Raw genomic sequence first — 15,845 nt, 5'->3', positions numbered from 1 at the left:
GAAAGGACAAAACGTTTTCCTTTTTTTTCTTTTTTCTTTTTTTTTTGTCTTAAAATGAAAGATATTTATAGAATACGTAAAACGTATCATCCTTCTAAAGCATCCAGAAAAAGATGTAAACCAGTATTCCTTTCTGGTTTCTTCTCTCTCTCTCTCTCTCTCTCTCTCTCTCTCTCTCTCTCTCTCTCTCTCTCTCTCTCTCTCTCTTTGTTTCTCTTTCTTCTTACTTACATCCACGTAATTGCGCGGCAAGAATGTTTATAGCCCGACTAAAGGGCACTTTTTTCTTGCGAAAATAGTTGAAAAATATTGTGACCTTGAATGAACAGCCCCATTCATTTTGTGGAATTCATCGCAAGGATATCTTTTATCAACCATATTTCGTCCTTCTTTCTGTCTATCTTTTGTTGTTCTCATTTTCTTTTTTAATAATATGACAATCTAAATCGTCTCATTTCATCGCTAATTTCATCGTAAAATCTTTACGTTTGACGTTTGATATAATAGTATCTTCGTTTATTACATCATCATCAAGAAATAGCTACGATTAATAAGACCGACACGCGAAAGCCCTCACTATTCGGGAAGTTATAGAACGTGTGACGTGAACTATTTCGAGAATGAGCACGAGCGTCTCGTGCTCGTAAATCATCCCCTTCGATATAACCGTAACTCCTTAGACCTTGTTTCCTTATCCTTCTTTCTAGTATCGTGTCACATCTTTGTAACGTCAAAAAAAAAAAAAAAAAAAAAAAAAAAAAAAAAAAAAAAAAAAAATTATTAAGCTTAAGATACAATAAACAATTTTTCAACGTACAAAGTTTTCAACAACGCTCGACGAACCATAAACTAGTCGAGTGTTAATTTGCAGATTTTTCTTTTCCTTTTATTTTTTTAAATATCTCCCTTTTACCTATAAAAATATTATAAACATTTATATCTATATCAGGAATATATGTATTAATTGATCATAATCACGAGCCCCTCGTTTTTTTTTCATCATTACGTGCTCGAATCTACGACTAAACGTTAACGATACGAAATAATAATTATCTCAATTATGGACCACGTTATAGAAGTGAATCGTTACTCTCGTTAAAGGACGCTACGTTTGAAATAACAGGCATATTCTCTGAAGTTCGGGTTCGTTATATCCCTCATTGATGTTTCGTCGTTCGACTTGTTGAGCACGGTGTATAGTATACGCTTGAACTAAATTGTGAAAGTCTGGCAAATTTACGTCGTTTTTAATATTGTAGTTTTAATTATATCGTATATAATTGTACAATGAGTTGCAGAAAGAGAAAGAAGGAGAGAGAGAGAGAGAGAGAGAGAGAGAGAGAGAATGAGAGAAAGAATGAGTTTATTATATTAATACGAATATGATATTCATCTGAAGCAGAAGTTATTCAGAGTTTATCGATCGAATTCTCTGCATTTAGCTGTATATCAATTAATAGATTCAAACAATAGCTTTCCAGCGCTCGCGTGAGTTATCTCGCCATAATACGAAATGAATTCCAATAATATCGTAAGTTTAATCCTTTATGAATGGGATCCATTCTTTTTTCAAAATGGCTTTATCAGTACAATGATATATATCGTACTTTTTGTAACCGAGAGATATACAAACAGTGTTAAGAATTCAATATATGAAAGTTTTGAGCCCATTGAACATACATTGAAATCGAAAATGGATAATGGAACTTTGGTAAGATCCACTTTTCTTAACCGATGTTTGTCGTCGATAACATTTTCTTATAGAAATCGAGAGAAAAATACGAGAGAAAGGAACGATGGAAAGATGCTGTGGGATGTCGTCTCCCCTTTTAGAAATTTAATCAGTGAAACTTGGTTGAAATTTTCGAGAGCCTTATAATCTTGAAACGAGAGCGAAAAAGAAAGAGAGAGAGAGAAAGAAAGAGAGAGAGAGAAAGAAAGAGAGAAAGAATAAAGAGAAGTCTTTCTATACGATCAACCCCCAAGGAAGTCAGAAGCATCTTCGAGGGTTACCTACCACTTTTCCATCATGGAAAATTTAATTGGTAAAGCCTTTGACAAAAGTAAGATTTCAAGTGTAATAGTGTAGTATGGTATATGGTACTATCTTTTCCCTTTGACTTATTTTCTCTCTCTCTCTCTCTCTCTCTCTCTCTCTCTCTTTCTCTTTTTCTGCCATGTAGGCGTCTCCTTTAACGAAGATTACAAGCGTGTTTGTGAAATACTTACGCGCTCTTTTTAATTATACGAAGGAAGAAGGACAAACAGGCACACTTTAGAGTCTTAATCAACGTTGAAACACGATCCGATCTTTCCGAGTTTAAATAAATCCTCGCAACCGCTTATCTCGTTTATTATAACACACACAGCTTGTAGGGCTGTTACAGAATTTTAATTAATCCGAGCCTTTACGAATTTTACTTTACAAACGACGAAGAAGTTAATAAATTCAACGTTATTACTTTCCGAATATAAATGAAGAAAATATAAATGAAGAAGAAAATGGATAGTTGCTTTATTAAAGAGAAAATAGAAGAAAAAAATAAAACAATATATATATATATATATATATATATATACACGCATAAATATATTATTAGCATGATCGAACTCCTTGTTAAAATTCAGTGAACAGATGTTCTTACTTTTTCTTTTGTAATTTAATTGTTTTAAGTTCGTTTAAGAAACGTGTATTTAAGTCGGTAGAAAATGAAAAACGTTTAGGGAGAAAAACGTTACATTAACTGGAAAAGGAGGAAGAAGAGAGAAAGAGAGTGAGAGAGGGAGAGAGAAAGAGAAAGAGAAAGAGAAGAAATAGAACGAAAATATGAGTTCACAGAGAGTAAGGCGAAGAGTTACCCTCGTAGAAGGCGAGAAGCAACCGAGGCGAATAAATAGTTTATCATAAATCACATGCTTTCGTATCACGTGCCGGATGGGCCTTGATACATTTTTCGAAGCACGAGTGCGTCGTTAGGATGAGTTCTTAGATGGTTGAAAGTAGAATGAACAAGGGACGCAGTATAAGGGATGTGAAAGCAACATCACTTTGTATGGTCCAAAGTATCCTCTTCGTTTCAAGTCATGTAAAATTTTTCAAGTTTTTGCTTCTTTTCCCGTCGTCCTTTCTATGGACGACAAATTTTGCCTAATAATGATACAATGCGAACGTAATTAAAGGAAAAAAAAATAAATTATCGTTTGTAAATACTGTAAATTGTAAACGTATTGTTAATGAATCTTTATTTTATTACGTTTATTGAATCTAAAAAAAAAAAAAAACAAACAAACAAACAAAAATAAAAATAGAAAATAAAAAGAAATAAACGAAAGGAAAAAAAGAAAAAATAAAAGAGACAATTAAAACGAAATCGATTTGACATTAATCGGCTTTCAGGATTCGGAGCTTTGCATTTCCCTCGGATTGAGCCTTCAATATCTGAGGGTATCGGTGGTTTGTTGGTTAGCTGCGATGTGCCATCATCTCTATGCCACAGTGGCCTCAATACCTCGTCGTGACGATCCTCCTACGTATCTCAAATATAGCGTCTTCGCCTGGGGCGCACCCCTTGTCACTCTTGCCGTTGCTACCCTTGTGCAGAGTCGAGAGAGCAATGATTTCTGGAACGTTGTGGATCTGACGCCGTTCAACTGCTGGTAAGAAAACTGCTCCCTGTTTCCCTGAAAGATTTACCTGCGAATCCAAAGTAATTCGATATTCTTCTCTTGCTACGCGACTTTAGACATGAAAAAAGTGAGAAAATCATGGAAGAACGTATCGCGATTTTTCTCTTCTTTTTCTTCCCCACGAGGGTATTCTTTTCATCCTTTTATTCGTCTTTTTATCAACGAGTCCGAGGTTCCATAAAGATCTTTAGATCATTTTACCACTTCTTCTTCCTCATCACCACTCAACGTCCTTTTCTTTCTTTTTCTCTTGTAACGGAGATAGAAGACACGAAAGGGCGATAAGGATCGATTTCGGAGTACCGAAGGGCTGACCGAAAAAGAAAAAAAGGGAATATTATATGGGAGTCCTCATCTCGAGGAAAGAAGACCATTAGAGTGAAACTCGATACGTCTTTCGTATCATATTCGGTTAAATAAGTACGGTTAAAATAAAAGAAAAAGAAAAAAAAATTCTTTTTTGTTTAACCTTTTTTCGAAAGGAAGCGAAAAAAATGCCAGGCCGACCAATTTATTTCTCTTCTACTGCGCGATTCTTGGTAGAAAACGTAGGTAACGTAGTAGAAGTAGTAGCAGTGATAGTAGTAGTAGTAGTAGTAGTAGTACTAAAGGGAAAAAACAGGTCAGACATAAGAAGAGTTGGGCAAGACAGAGTGAAAATACGAGTTCTACGGACCGACCACAATCGTATTTAATTTCTACCATTCGTTGCAAGAGGTGAGACGTTGTTGTCGTCTACTTCATACCCTTTTCTTCCTTTCACCCATTTCATGTTTTTTCTTTCGTCTCGACTCATTCGATAGACATAGTCGGCATAGTCGAACGTAAATAATTTCTAAGGTACGAACATAAGTCGCGTTAGATCTTTGCCATAAGAAAAACGATTCAATTAATTTACATATAAAAGTCATGTTTCTTTTCTCTCTTCTTTGTTTTTTTTTCTTTTTCTTTTTTTTCTTTTTGTTTCTATTTTCATATTCAGGTTTCTTGGAACGAACGCAACGGTCTACGCCTACGGATTACCAATCGTCCTGCTTCTCATGGCCTCCGGATATTACCTCGTGAAAGCCGCGATCGTATCGAGGTATTGAAAGCTTCGTGAGAGACCAAGCGAGAGCTTGTAACTTGTTCGCTAGTAACTCCTAGAACAGGATCAATATTAATCGATATCTAACACGCGCAGGTATACATGTAGCATGCAATTGGAAATCAAGCAACGCGAGAAAATGAAGAGAAGGCGCACGTTACAACTGATGCTTTTCCTGAAGGTCTGCATGGTAATTGGTTTCGTGGCAGCTTGCGGTGTAGCTTCGAGAGTATGGAAAATGCCTTTTCTATGGGCTGTCTTTTGCACGGGTCATTCACTTCAGGTAAAGTTCTATAATAATCTTAAAATAACAATCATTTATTTTTCTTTCCCTTTGTCTCATCTATCTTCCAACTTGTCTTCTTCTTCTTATTATTATTATTATCTGGAATCTCTTTGCTCAAAGTTATTCTTTTATCTTTTATCTACGCATTCTCTACTCTTCATCATTTATAGAAACGAAAAGAACAGAAAGTAGAACGTACCGCCCGCAGTTATATTCACGCATACCAACAAACTCACTTCGGACAATCCCTTTGAAGGGATTTGAACAAGTTATGAGTATTAGTATCAGAAAAAGACGATCTCATAGCACGTTTCTTTTTTTTTCTTCTTCTCCTTTTTCTCTTATTTTTTACCTTATTAAATTGACTGAAATTTTTCTTTTCTTTTTTTTTTTTTTTTTTTTTTCTTTTTGTTTTATTCGGGTTCTCACATTCGTAAGAATACATTCGATTATAACTTATCGATTCCTCGACAAAAATTGGACCGTTCTATAGTAGTATTTGAAAAAAGTTTAAAAGTACAATCGACTATCCGACAAAAGATAAACTAAAACTTGGCCGTAAGAAAAGGTCCAGAATTCTTTTTCTTCTTTTCCCTTGAAAAGTTCCCTCGAATGACTTTTTATTACATTGACGTTCGATATCTCGCGGCTAAGAAAATCACGAATAACTTTTCAGCGTCGATTTCTTCGCGAGGGGAAAAAAACTTCGTCCTCGTCATTCGATCTAACGTGCTTACAAAAAAAAAAAAAAAATACAATTTTGGAAATACTTGACGATATAAATAAAATCGATGTTGACGTACAACTCTTTTTCAAATTTCACTCCCGCATATTTTCTACATTCTCGCTTCTCTCTTTCTCTCTCTCTTTTTTTTCCCCCATGAAACTATTTATTTTTCTATTTCGTCGCTCTACTAATTCGTCCTTTTCAGGGTCTCTCCGTGGCACTGTCGGTCGCATGCAATTGCAGAGTGCTCAAAGTCTACGCGAGAAAATCGCATCCTCAACCGCAGCAGGTAAAACGAGCTTTTTCTCTATGAATATTCTTCGTTGTTTCTGCTAACGACGGAACATGTTCGATCGATTTTTTTTCGTGCTAAAGTGTGATGAAATTTTTTTTGGGGGAGGGGTGAAGGCGGGGGTGGAGAGGATAGGGATGAAAAAAAGAAATGTTAAGGCAAAAAAATATTTTCATTTTCTGTCGCCTTTTGAAAAAGTTTTTTTGAACGGAAAAAAGATCGAGGATTTTATATTTTTCGTGAAAGTGTTACGTTATATATATATATATATATATATATATATATATATATATATATATAACGTATGTAATCGTTTTCTTGTCTCCCCGGCTGACAAAAGAATCTTTAAATTTACAGATCACCAAGTCGAGTAGTAGTATGCAGCTGCTCGCACCTGCACCCGATCCAGTCTAGATCGAATTCCTCTGTAGGTTTCAATCTAGACGGTCTCATTTTAACAACGGATGGAACAGAGAGAAATAAAGAGAGAGTGAGAAAGAGAGTGTGTGTGTGTGAGAGAGAGAGAGAGAGAGAGGGAGGGAGAGAGAGAGATAGTATCGAGTGAACATACCTTGTGAGAAGGAAGGAGGAAAGGAAGTTACGGAGATAGATCGTGTCGTCCACGCATCGTCGCTATTTTTACATCAAGATTAGTTCACAGTTCACTTACGAGTTCGTTACCCTGACCTTCCACGTATCGATGATTTAACTAACAAAAAGAGATACGAAGAAATATTATAGGCCAGAATATCAACAATTGCTTCTAACGAAAGATCGTTAAAAATGGTCTGTCTGTTTTATCATGTTTAATACTTTTTTCAGATCACAACATCCAATTGAAGAGTATGGAACAAAACGCAAAAGCTTCTTACAGATTTCTTGCGTTTCTTACAGGTATTTTCAAAATGGACATTAGAAGGAACGTAAAAATAAATTATTAGCGTTTTCAACGAAATCGCGCATTTTTGTACGATTTAACGCGAGTGAGAATGATAGATAGATCAATCCTTTAGGCTGAAGAACATATCATCATTTGAATATCGACGTAAGTTTGAATATTTTCTTTTTCTTTTTTTTTTCTTCTTCTTCTTCTCACCCTTATACAACCAAGAATCGCTGGAAGCTCGTATATGTGCGTATCGCCAAGAAGAAAAATATATTAAATGCTGATCGATCAACATTGAACGACACAAGTATCGAGTTATGTATTGAATGATCCACAGGCTGCTATCCTGCGATTCCTTGGTGGCCGATCTTGCGGTCGACATTCTGTTTGTGGGAGATACAATTAACATTCTCTGCAGCGAGAAATCTACCCAAGATCGCATTAATACGTAACAACAACTACAGCAACAACAACAACCAATATTAATAATAATAATATTACTACTACTACTACAACTACTACAACTTCTACTACTACTACTACTACTACTACTACTACTACTAATAATAATAATAATAATAATAATAATAATAATAATAATAATAATAATAATAATAATAATAATAATAATAATAATAATAATAATAATAATCATGCACGCGCGTAGTCTTATAATCGCATATAATCCACATATACATACATACATACGGAATAAATATTTTGAAATCTTTTCAATGTACCTGGATCATTGAAATCGATTCCTTTGACTGATGAAGACGGCCTCTATGGAAAATACAAATTAAAAATAAAAATATAAAATAAAGAAGGAGAAGGAAGATAAAGAAATGGAAAAAGAAACGATAACATCACCTGCTATGTTCTTCCCGACAAAAACAAGAAGAGCCAATGACGAGCTCTCTAGCTCATCGGGGAGAGGTCGAAGGCTTAGTGCCTTTCGAACGAGTCGACTATCCGTGTCATCTCCCTTCGTCCCGTGACCATCCTGACGTTTAATTATCGGAAACGACCACCGCGCACCGACGAGGCGACGCAACGAAGTGCATCCATTTCACTTGGTCCACTTTGTTGCACCGCCGACTCGCGATAGTTTGACGGTATAGCATCTCATCGTTTTCTTTAATAAGTCATTTCTTTTTCTTTCACAGTTTATATCTAATATTCTGTTTGTGTATATGCTGAAGATTTGTTTTCGAAAGAAAGAAATTATTGTTAAATTAATAGCGTAAATATAAATTTAAATTAAATTAGGTTAGTTACGATTGACTGCAACAATTGGATAATTAGATAATTTGATTATTGATCGTAAAGTTAACGCGTTAACGAAAGAAGAAAGAACGTAACCAAGAGCTCGCCAATTGATCTTCGCTTTGTTGATGCCAGGAAGTCTGGAGCCACCAAACCTCGAACCGTCTCGCTGATACACAAACTACTTTTTCCCATATCCTTAAGCGAGAAAAATAATATATATATATATATATATATATATATATATATATATATATATATATATTTACAATGAATGATGATAGATTTTAGACAATTTTTTTTTTTTTTTATAAATATTCCTCGTGTACGATTTAAATATCGATTTGCTTCAAGAATATTACGATTACACCCCTTTATAAGTATAAATGAAATCAACATACGTGATAGCACATTCTAAAACTTCTCGTGTCACTTTCAGAGCCGATTAATAACGGGGCCGGTTGAACCAAGAGTGAAAATCACTTCGTTGCTTGACTTAGTGAGAGATTAATTTCGAACGTACCGTGTATCGTTCGAGCGTGAATTAAAACCTATTTACCGCGTGTTTATAAGGGCTGATAACGTACCATAGATAGATTAAACGGGGACACCAGAAAATATGATTGAAATCATATTTGTACGCTAAATATATGCGTGATCGAGGACATAAAAACGATAAATGGATAAAATATAGTATTACTCTCGATCATTTGTTAAATAAATCCCAAACATTAATTAAGAGAAACGAGAATCCGTAGAAATGAATTACACCATAAAAGAGGATTTTACGTTTTATGTCATTTTAATTGCATCGCTAGTTAATTACCGACCATTAATATATCATTGATAAATCATATCCGATTTTATTTTATTCATTTAAACTACTTCATTTCTGTTTTTTTTTTCATTTTGATATTTTAAAACTAATTTACATTTAGAATGGCTAATACTTACGATCCTTTGTTAATCACAGCGTAAGAAAAATGACAAGCTTGCGATGCAGGTAAGTCGTGCGACATTTTCAATAGTATATACAATAATATAATAGATTTCTTTCAGTTTCACTTATCGTTTAATTCTTTTTCCTAACGATGATAAGGTATATCGATAAATATACCTCCATTTATTTGTCAAATTCATCGATGATTATACATTTTTCTTATATTTTCCTTCGTTTTATCTCTTCTACTAATGTCTTTTGTTTCTGGAAGAAAGAAAAAAACAGCAGATAATTTTTATACCAAGAAACGGATTAGAGAGTCAAATTGTAGAATTTTAGAATTTCGTATTTACTCATTTATTAAAAATAAAAATATATAATTTAGTTTATTCAGCGATATCGGAAAGAACTTCATAATTTCATTAATTATGGAAAGTTCGGAATTAATATTTTTAATCAGCTATATTTGCTTGTAACCAATTTAAATATTCGCGAGTACAGTACAAAAATATTTGATTAGTTTTCGAAACTAAAATTCATCATTGAGCGACTCAGATTCAAGAGTTGCAAAAATTCAATTGTTGCAATTTAAAAGAATGCGGTTGACGAGGTTTAATTCCGGGAATAAGTTTTGTAGGCCAATGAATATATAATGGCTTAAATAATTAATCGAATTTCTATTCTTTTTTTTTTTTTATCATCAAAATTATTAACTACTAATAATGCACAAGTTAAATTAAACAAATCTTTCGTGCAAAGAACTCTGAAAACAAACAAGCGGTGCATTAACAATAAGCAAATACGCCTTAGGTTACATGACTTATATATATGTTTTCGTACAATATCAATATTTTTTTATCGTAAGATACAATTCGCTACAGACAGATAAAAAATGATCATTTTGAGCTTCACATATATTTGAAAAAAAAAAATAAATAAATAAATAAATAAACAAATTTTTTTAATATTTTCACGTCAAGATGAAATGATGTTACCACATGAGCATAGAAAAAGATCAGCAAATACAACTACATCCATCTAACGGCATATCTGTAACTTTTATCTACAATCGTTGGTACACCGTTAGATGGCCATACCATTGCATGTCGAGTACAGAATGACTTAATTGTGTACTTAACATAAATTGATATAAATTGATATGAATTGATATGAATAACGTAACTGCTTATTAAAATTCCATGAAATTTCAATTTTTTTTTTCTATTTCTGTTTACATATATCTCCTTCTCTCTATTTATTATTATTATTTTTTTTTTTAAATGATCCCAATACATATGTAATGAGCATTTTACTGTACAATTTTTTGTATTATCTCATATAGCTTCTCTTCGCGCGCATAAGTACATTAGTAATCAAACCGATTATTAATTCCTTTTATCATCAATAATAAATTTCTTAATGATAGTATTACAATTAACTGTTCGCGCGATATATTATTTTTTAAAACCAAATGAACTTTGAAAAACAGATCGTATATACTAAGTGTATTATCATACAGGTTTTATTGATTTTATTGATTGAAGCAGTTTTATTACAAAAGTCGATCAAATCTCCCCATGATAACCGCAATCATTTGCATTTTGAGGTCTTATTATAATAGAAGTAGCAATAGAGTAATAGATTATATGAGCACTTAGATACACACACTCTATGGTGTATCTAGGAAGAATTATAAACAATTGCATGTCACTGCATAAGCTACACAATAAATTCACTATAAAATTTGACCCGAACCAAGAGATACACAGTATAAAAACTATTGCCTGTCTTACATTCACAATTTAATTCTTAATAATTTGTATTACCTTCGCTATTAATAATAAGATAAAATGCTAATATTTGTTTCATATATCTTGTAATGCTTGCCTTATAAAAGATATATCTATTAGAGGACAAGCTCATAAATTCACTGCTTTTAGCATATCAATTATTTATCTAATATGTGTATATATATATATGCATATATACATATGCATATATATATATATACACACTAATTCTAAGCCGCACTCAACGAGACACTAAAACTTACCCTCCAATATTAAATTTGTGACATGTTTTCAAATCTTAGACAATATTTTAAGAGCTTATATGTTGGATAGAGTTTTGAGCTTGTTTCCATACTTGTACTGAATTCACATTTTAATATTTTATAATGTAAGATATTGAGCATCTGAATAATATGTATTATAAGATACATAATTATTGTTTTTAATATAATTTATCTGTTAACAATACAATGATAAATTTATAGAAAGCTAATGAAATACAACATATCCATTGAGTGTAGCTATTAAAAAAGGAACATGTTTTCTACATTGAACAATACTAAGCACAAAAGGCTATTTAGAATTTTAGGGTAAAGTAATTAAATTTGTGCAAAATATAAAAAAAAAGTTAATAAGTAATTATTACTCAATTTGAAACACTTATGATCAGATTGTAGTTTTCATTTTCGAAATATTACTTATTTATATTTTTATTTTGATCAGAGTATTGTATTGTAAAAGTCTTAATATCAAACCACTGTGCACTTCATTCCACATTCTCTCTAAATTATTTATTATTCTATAGGTTTAAAAAACGTATTAACGTGTCTCGCTACTATACGATCTGTTTTGATTTAGTTAGTAAAACATTAATCTACGCTCATACTATACAATAGAGTACTTATGCAACTGTGGTTTTATAAGACAATAAAGATAAAGTCAATTGCCACACACAGCTATATCAATTATTTACACATGCATGACATTTGACTTTAATTTTTCCAATTCAAAAATTTCTTGTCAAATACGTGAAATATCTTTCATGATAAGAAGAAAAAAAAAAAAAAAAAAGAAAAGAAAAAGAGACAAGGAAACATGGAATGACAAAGTTTATCCACAGTACTTAAAGGTACACAATTTAAATAAATTCTTTTTACAACCACTACAATATTGTTGCAAAGTAATAGACAAACTTACAGAGATCTGAGAGTCCTGCAATATAAAATAACAATATTAAATTCTAATTGTAAGACTCCACTGTACGATCTATATGCCTTTAAACTTAAATATTCATCCCATTGCACATGATTATACTTTACAGTGTTTCTTTAAATTCATGTTATTGGTGTCTCATCAAGTGTGGATTTTCTAAATATATTGTATTAATCATATAATCTATCTGTACATTCACAACCGTTCAAATACACACACAATAATATTAACATATTTAATAATGGACCAGTAGAAATAAAATATAAGCCTGTTGTTAGATCTTTTATAAACATGACGCTTATTGTACAATTTAGCAAAAATTAAATTTGAAACTAGAGAAATTTAAATTATAAATTTATATTTTGTTCAAAAACAAATATTATAATACTATAATAAAATACATGTTTTATAGAAGCGTTAGTCACATAAAAAGAATAGAAGTGAATAAAAGATTGGTTAACATTAGTAACATTACAAAAGGAAGGACACATAATAGATTACGTTCCCACACGTTTCTCAGAAAGTTTATTTCTGCATTCCATGCAAAAGAGAAATCAATTCACCATAATTCTCATATATTCCGTATCATTCAGTCATCATTTATATAAGTAAGATATTACAGTAATTTGCTATGTACGAATTAATTTCAGTTATTTTCATATCAGATCTGAATAGAAGGCCGTTTTTAATACTTCTACTTCAGTTCTGATTTGAAATCAACTTCTCTCTATATAAGTCCATATTAAATATATTTTACAATAATATTATCATTGTACATGAACAACATATGCTCCACACCTTTAATTGCAATCACTGTCTAATCAACGCAAAGGTGTTTTCATCTATAACAAATAAAATCCAATTAAAAAAGCTATATGTATCGAGAAGTACATATAAATAAAGTATTTTTTACTGTTACGAATAATTCAAACAAATATGTCTGAGTGTCAAATCATTGTATTAACTGATAACAAGATGCGCTGATTAGAATAACGATTGACAACAAGGTGTCAATTAGTTAGAATAGACCTGGGGCCTGGATTTGTATACCCCAATGTGTGCGCCGCCTTGGTACCTGCTAGAGTAAAAGAACATGTTTTATAATTCTGTTATAATTTATAAACAATTTTTTAAAAGTTCGTTCAACAAATTGCATTTAATATCATCGTTATCGAATCAGTACAAATCAACTAGTGAAAATAAACCATTGAACTTTAAATATTATTATTAGTGTATTAAATAAAATTTAAATTTTACTTTTTGATTGAGCATCATAAAGGCATAAAATTTTGTTAAATATAATACTGTTTTCTCCCATAAATTATATATATACTATAAGTAAGATTAACTTTATAAAATAATTAAAAATATAGAATAATAAAACAAAACTTACATGAGAGAGTGGTAAAATAGGCGGAAGAAGGTTATTCCTTATTTTCATCAGAAGGAGTGATGTTAGAGGGATTTTGGGATTCTGATGAAGATGGTGGTGCTTCTGCCGTAGAATCTGTCGCATCTTGACTCGAGTCTGAACTGTCCTTAATGTCCTCATCTTTCTTTTCTTCACTGACACCAATGCTTTTAGACTCTTCAGCAGAATTCTCTGATTCTTCCGTTCCTTTGTCTTCCTTGGAATTTGTATCAGGCAATTTATCAGTGGTATCTTTACTCTCTACCTCCTCTGTAGTTTTGTCTTCACTTTCCATTGCTTCTGTGTCTTTACTTTCTTTACTTTCCTCAACTTCCATTTTTGAAGATTCTTCCTCAGAATGTTTTTCACTTTTATTATTTGCAGCCTCTTCGTCCGTATTATTCTCATTATTTTTCTCTTGTCTTTTGGGACGTCCACGTCCACGTCCAGTACCTCTTGGAGTTGCTGGCTCTCTTTTTTCTTTCTTTGGCGGTGATGGTATTGGTAATGATGATGTCAAACCACGAGCTGAGCTGCGAGTACGTCTTCTACCTTCCATTTCTCCAGTTGGTGGATTTAAATTCTATAAAATAAATTCTATAAATAAGTAAAATATAATTGTTTTCTATCATTAAAATATAATATTAAAATATGATACAAATGTTGTTAATAACATTGAAATATAAGAACAAAGAGAGAATATAAGTGATTTGAAAACACCTTATATATATATAAATCTATTTATATATATATATATATATATATATATATATATATATAGTCTATTAATAAGATTTAAAAAAATATATTTATATATATATAAAACAAAAAAATTATTAAAAATAATAAAAATAAAATGTAGACAACTTATTTATATTTGGCGCCTATATTCTAATTGGTAGAATATATCCCCGCTATTCGCACTCCCCTTCCCTTCCCAATCTTTACCAGAGCATATTACCCCCACTCCTTCACTCTTCTTTGCTCACGTAAGCACACACAGCTAAAAGGAAAACTAAATGGAGGGAAACAAGCAAAGGATAGAGGACTGAATGCTTGCTGAATTTTTTTTAGAAAAATGATATTTCAATAAGAGATGAACTCGCACCTTCGTAATTTCTTTACTTTCTTGCGCTGCTCTCTCAAATGTAGAAAGTCTTTTCGTACCACCACGTCTGTTTTTAGTTGGTGTTGATTTTTCTTCTGCTGATTGATCCTAAAAAAACAAAACAAAAAAAAATAAAAAAGAAAGAAAAAAGACATAACACGTCTATATCATAAATCGTTCACTTATCGCATTATTCATACAAGGTAGGCACGCACTTGTTCCCAATGCATTTCGCAACGTAGAAAAATTAGAATTTCTTACGTAGAAAGCGCAAAGCATCGAAGAGTTATAACGCTAAGAATGAAAGAAAAATTTTTACAGTATGACGATAATTACGCGAGTGATAAGATTATCAAGGAACGTTGAACTGCCCGGGATTTGTAGAGTTTTGTTTGAGTTTCCCGCCATTTTGCCATACATCACCACATTCACACTTCTTCAGTACCACAATTTCATTCATGCCGTGTCGAAAAGGATGGAATTCCATAACGTTCAGAAGCGCGTGGCAAGTGTAATCATCCGTCGGTTCGACCATTTCCCGCCTTTTTCACACTGACTCGCCGGCATGCGAGCAGCGACTCTCCTCGTCACGAGAATCACAAATAAAAAACATCCACCATTTTTACCAATGAAGGACAAACGGCGCAGCTTTGAAAAATCACTGAATGTGTAGCCATACGCGACAAAGGTCACGTTTCAACTATGTATACTTTTTCGTATTCTGCTAAATCGCTTTACAAATAGGATTCCTCATGCGTAACACACGACACGCTTAGAATTTTCGAGATATACAGCGTCATACCGTATTTCAGGGAACCGCACGCCGCCTTGGCATGAAAACTCGACTTGACGAAGGTCTTTCATATACTTTCGATCTCTTACCTTGGGTACATCATCGATGCTGTTATCATTCTTGCTTTCTGCCTTGATATCAGACATTTCTCCGTACTTGAATCACTTAAGAACACTGGAAAACGATGATTTCTCTACAAGAATTCGCGCTGAGCCCGGTCGCACTGTTTATACGATAAGCAAAGATGGCGGTTAGCGTGGGTCACGTGATATCGTCAAACTCAGAGCGGGAGTTCATAGCGCCGCCTTGTGATCGAATATTAAATTGTACGCGTAGCGACGTAATATACGCCCGGAAGGT

The 15,845-nt window shown here is 32.7% G+C and overlaps 2 protein-coding genes across 7 annotated transcripts in view; one reads left to right on the top strand and one right to left on the bottom strand.

The window, feature by feature from the left end:
• LOC118441864 (latrophilin-like protein LAT-2) overlaps positions 1-8,433 on the top strand; it is a 42,069-nt gene extending 33,636 nt beyond the window's left edge. The window contains exons 4-9 of one of the 4 annotated variants that reach the window (XR_014982237.1): positions 3,398-3,657; positions 4,670-4,771; positions 4,871-5,057; positions 5,993-6,076; positions 6,437-7,124; positions 7,742-8,433. Coding sequence is in view for 1 of the 4 variants with exons in the window: in XM_035866835.2 (XP_035722728.1) it covers positions 3,398-3,657; positions 4,670-4,771; positions 4,871-5,057; positions 5,993-6,076; positions 6,437-6,493 (690 nt within the window). In the remaining 3 variants the exon portion in view is untranslated. Of the gene's footprint in view, positions 1-3,397; positions 3,658-4,669; positions 4,772-4,870; positions 5,058-5,992; positions 6,077-6,436; positions 7,665-7,741 lie in introns of those variants that run through there. The other 3 variants (XR_004838241.2, XR_004838242.2, XM_035866835.2) reach the window with 3 other exon arrangements.
• A 1,951-nt stretch (positions 8,434-10,384) lies between these two features.
• Positions 10,385-15,757, bottom strand: LOC118441866 (uncharacterized). 3 transcript variants are annotated; one of them, XM_085656965.1, is made up of 4 exons: positions 15,575-15,757; positions 14,693-14,800; positions 13,567-14,167; positions 10,385-13,248 (listed from the first exon to the last, which is right to left on the bottom strand). In XM_085656965.1, the coding sequence occupies exons 1-3, from the start codon at positions 15,629-15,631 to the stop codon at positions 13,598-13,600; spliced, it is 735 nt and encodes a 244-aa protein (XP_085513091.1). In that variant the 5' UTR covers positions 15,632-15,757; the 3' UTR covers positions 10,385-13,248; positions 13,567-13,597. The 3 variants fall into 3 exon arrangements, with proteins under 3 accessions (XP_085513091.1, XP_035722732.1, XP_035722731.1); XM_035866839.2 differs by lacking the exon at positions 15,575-15,757 and adding an exon at positions 14,908-15,010 and having other exon boundaries at positions 10,385-13,251; XM_035866838.2 differs by having other exon boundaries at positions 10,387-13,251; positions 15,575-15,756.
• Positions 15,758-15,845: the final 88 nt, after the last annotated feature.

Source organism: Vespa mandarinia, chromosome 5 (assembly GCF_050613455.1).
Source record: "Vespa mandarinia isolate Hongniang chromosome 5, ASM5061345v1, whole genome shotgun sequence".
NCBI classification, from domain to species: domain Eukaryota; kingdom Metazoa; phylum Arthropoda; class Insecta; order Hymenoptera; family Vespidae; genus Vespa; species Vespa mandarinia.
This window is presented reverse-complemented; position numbering and strand designations above follow the sequence as displayed.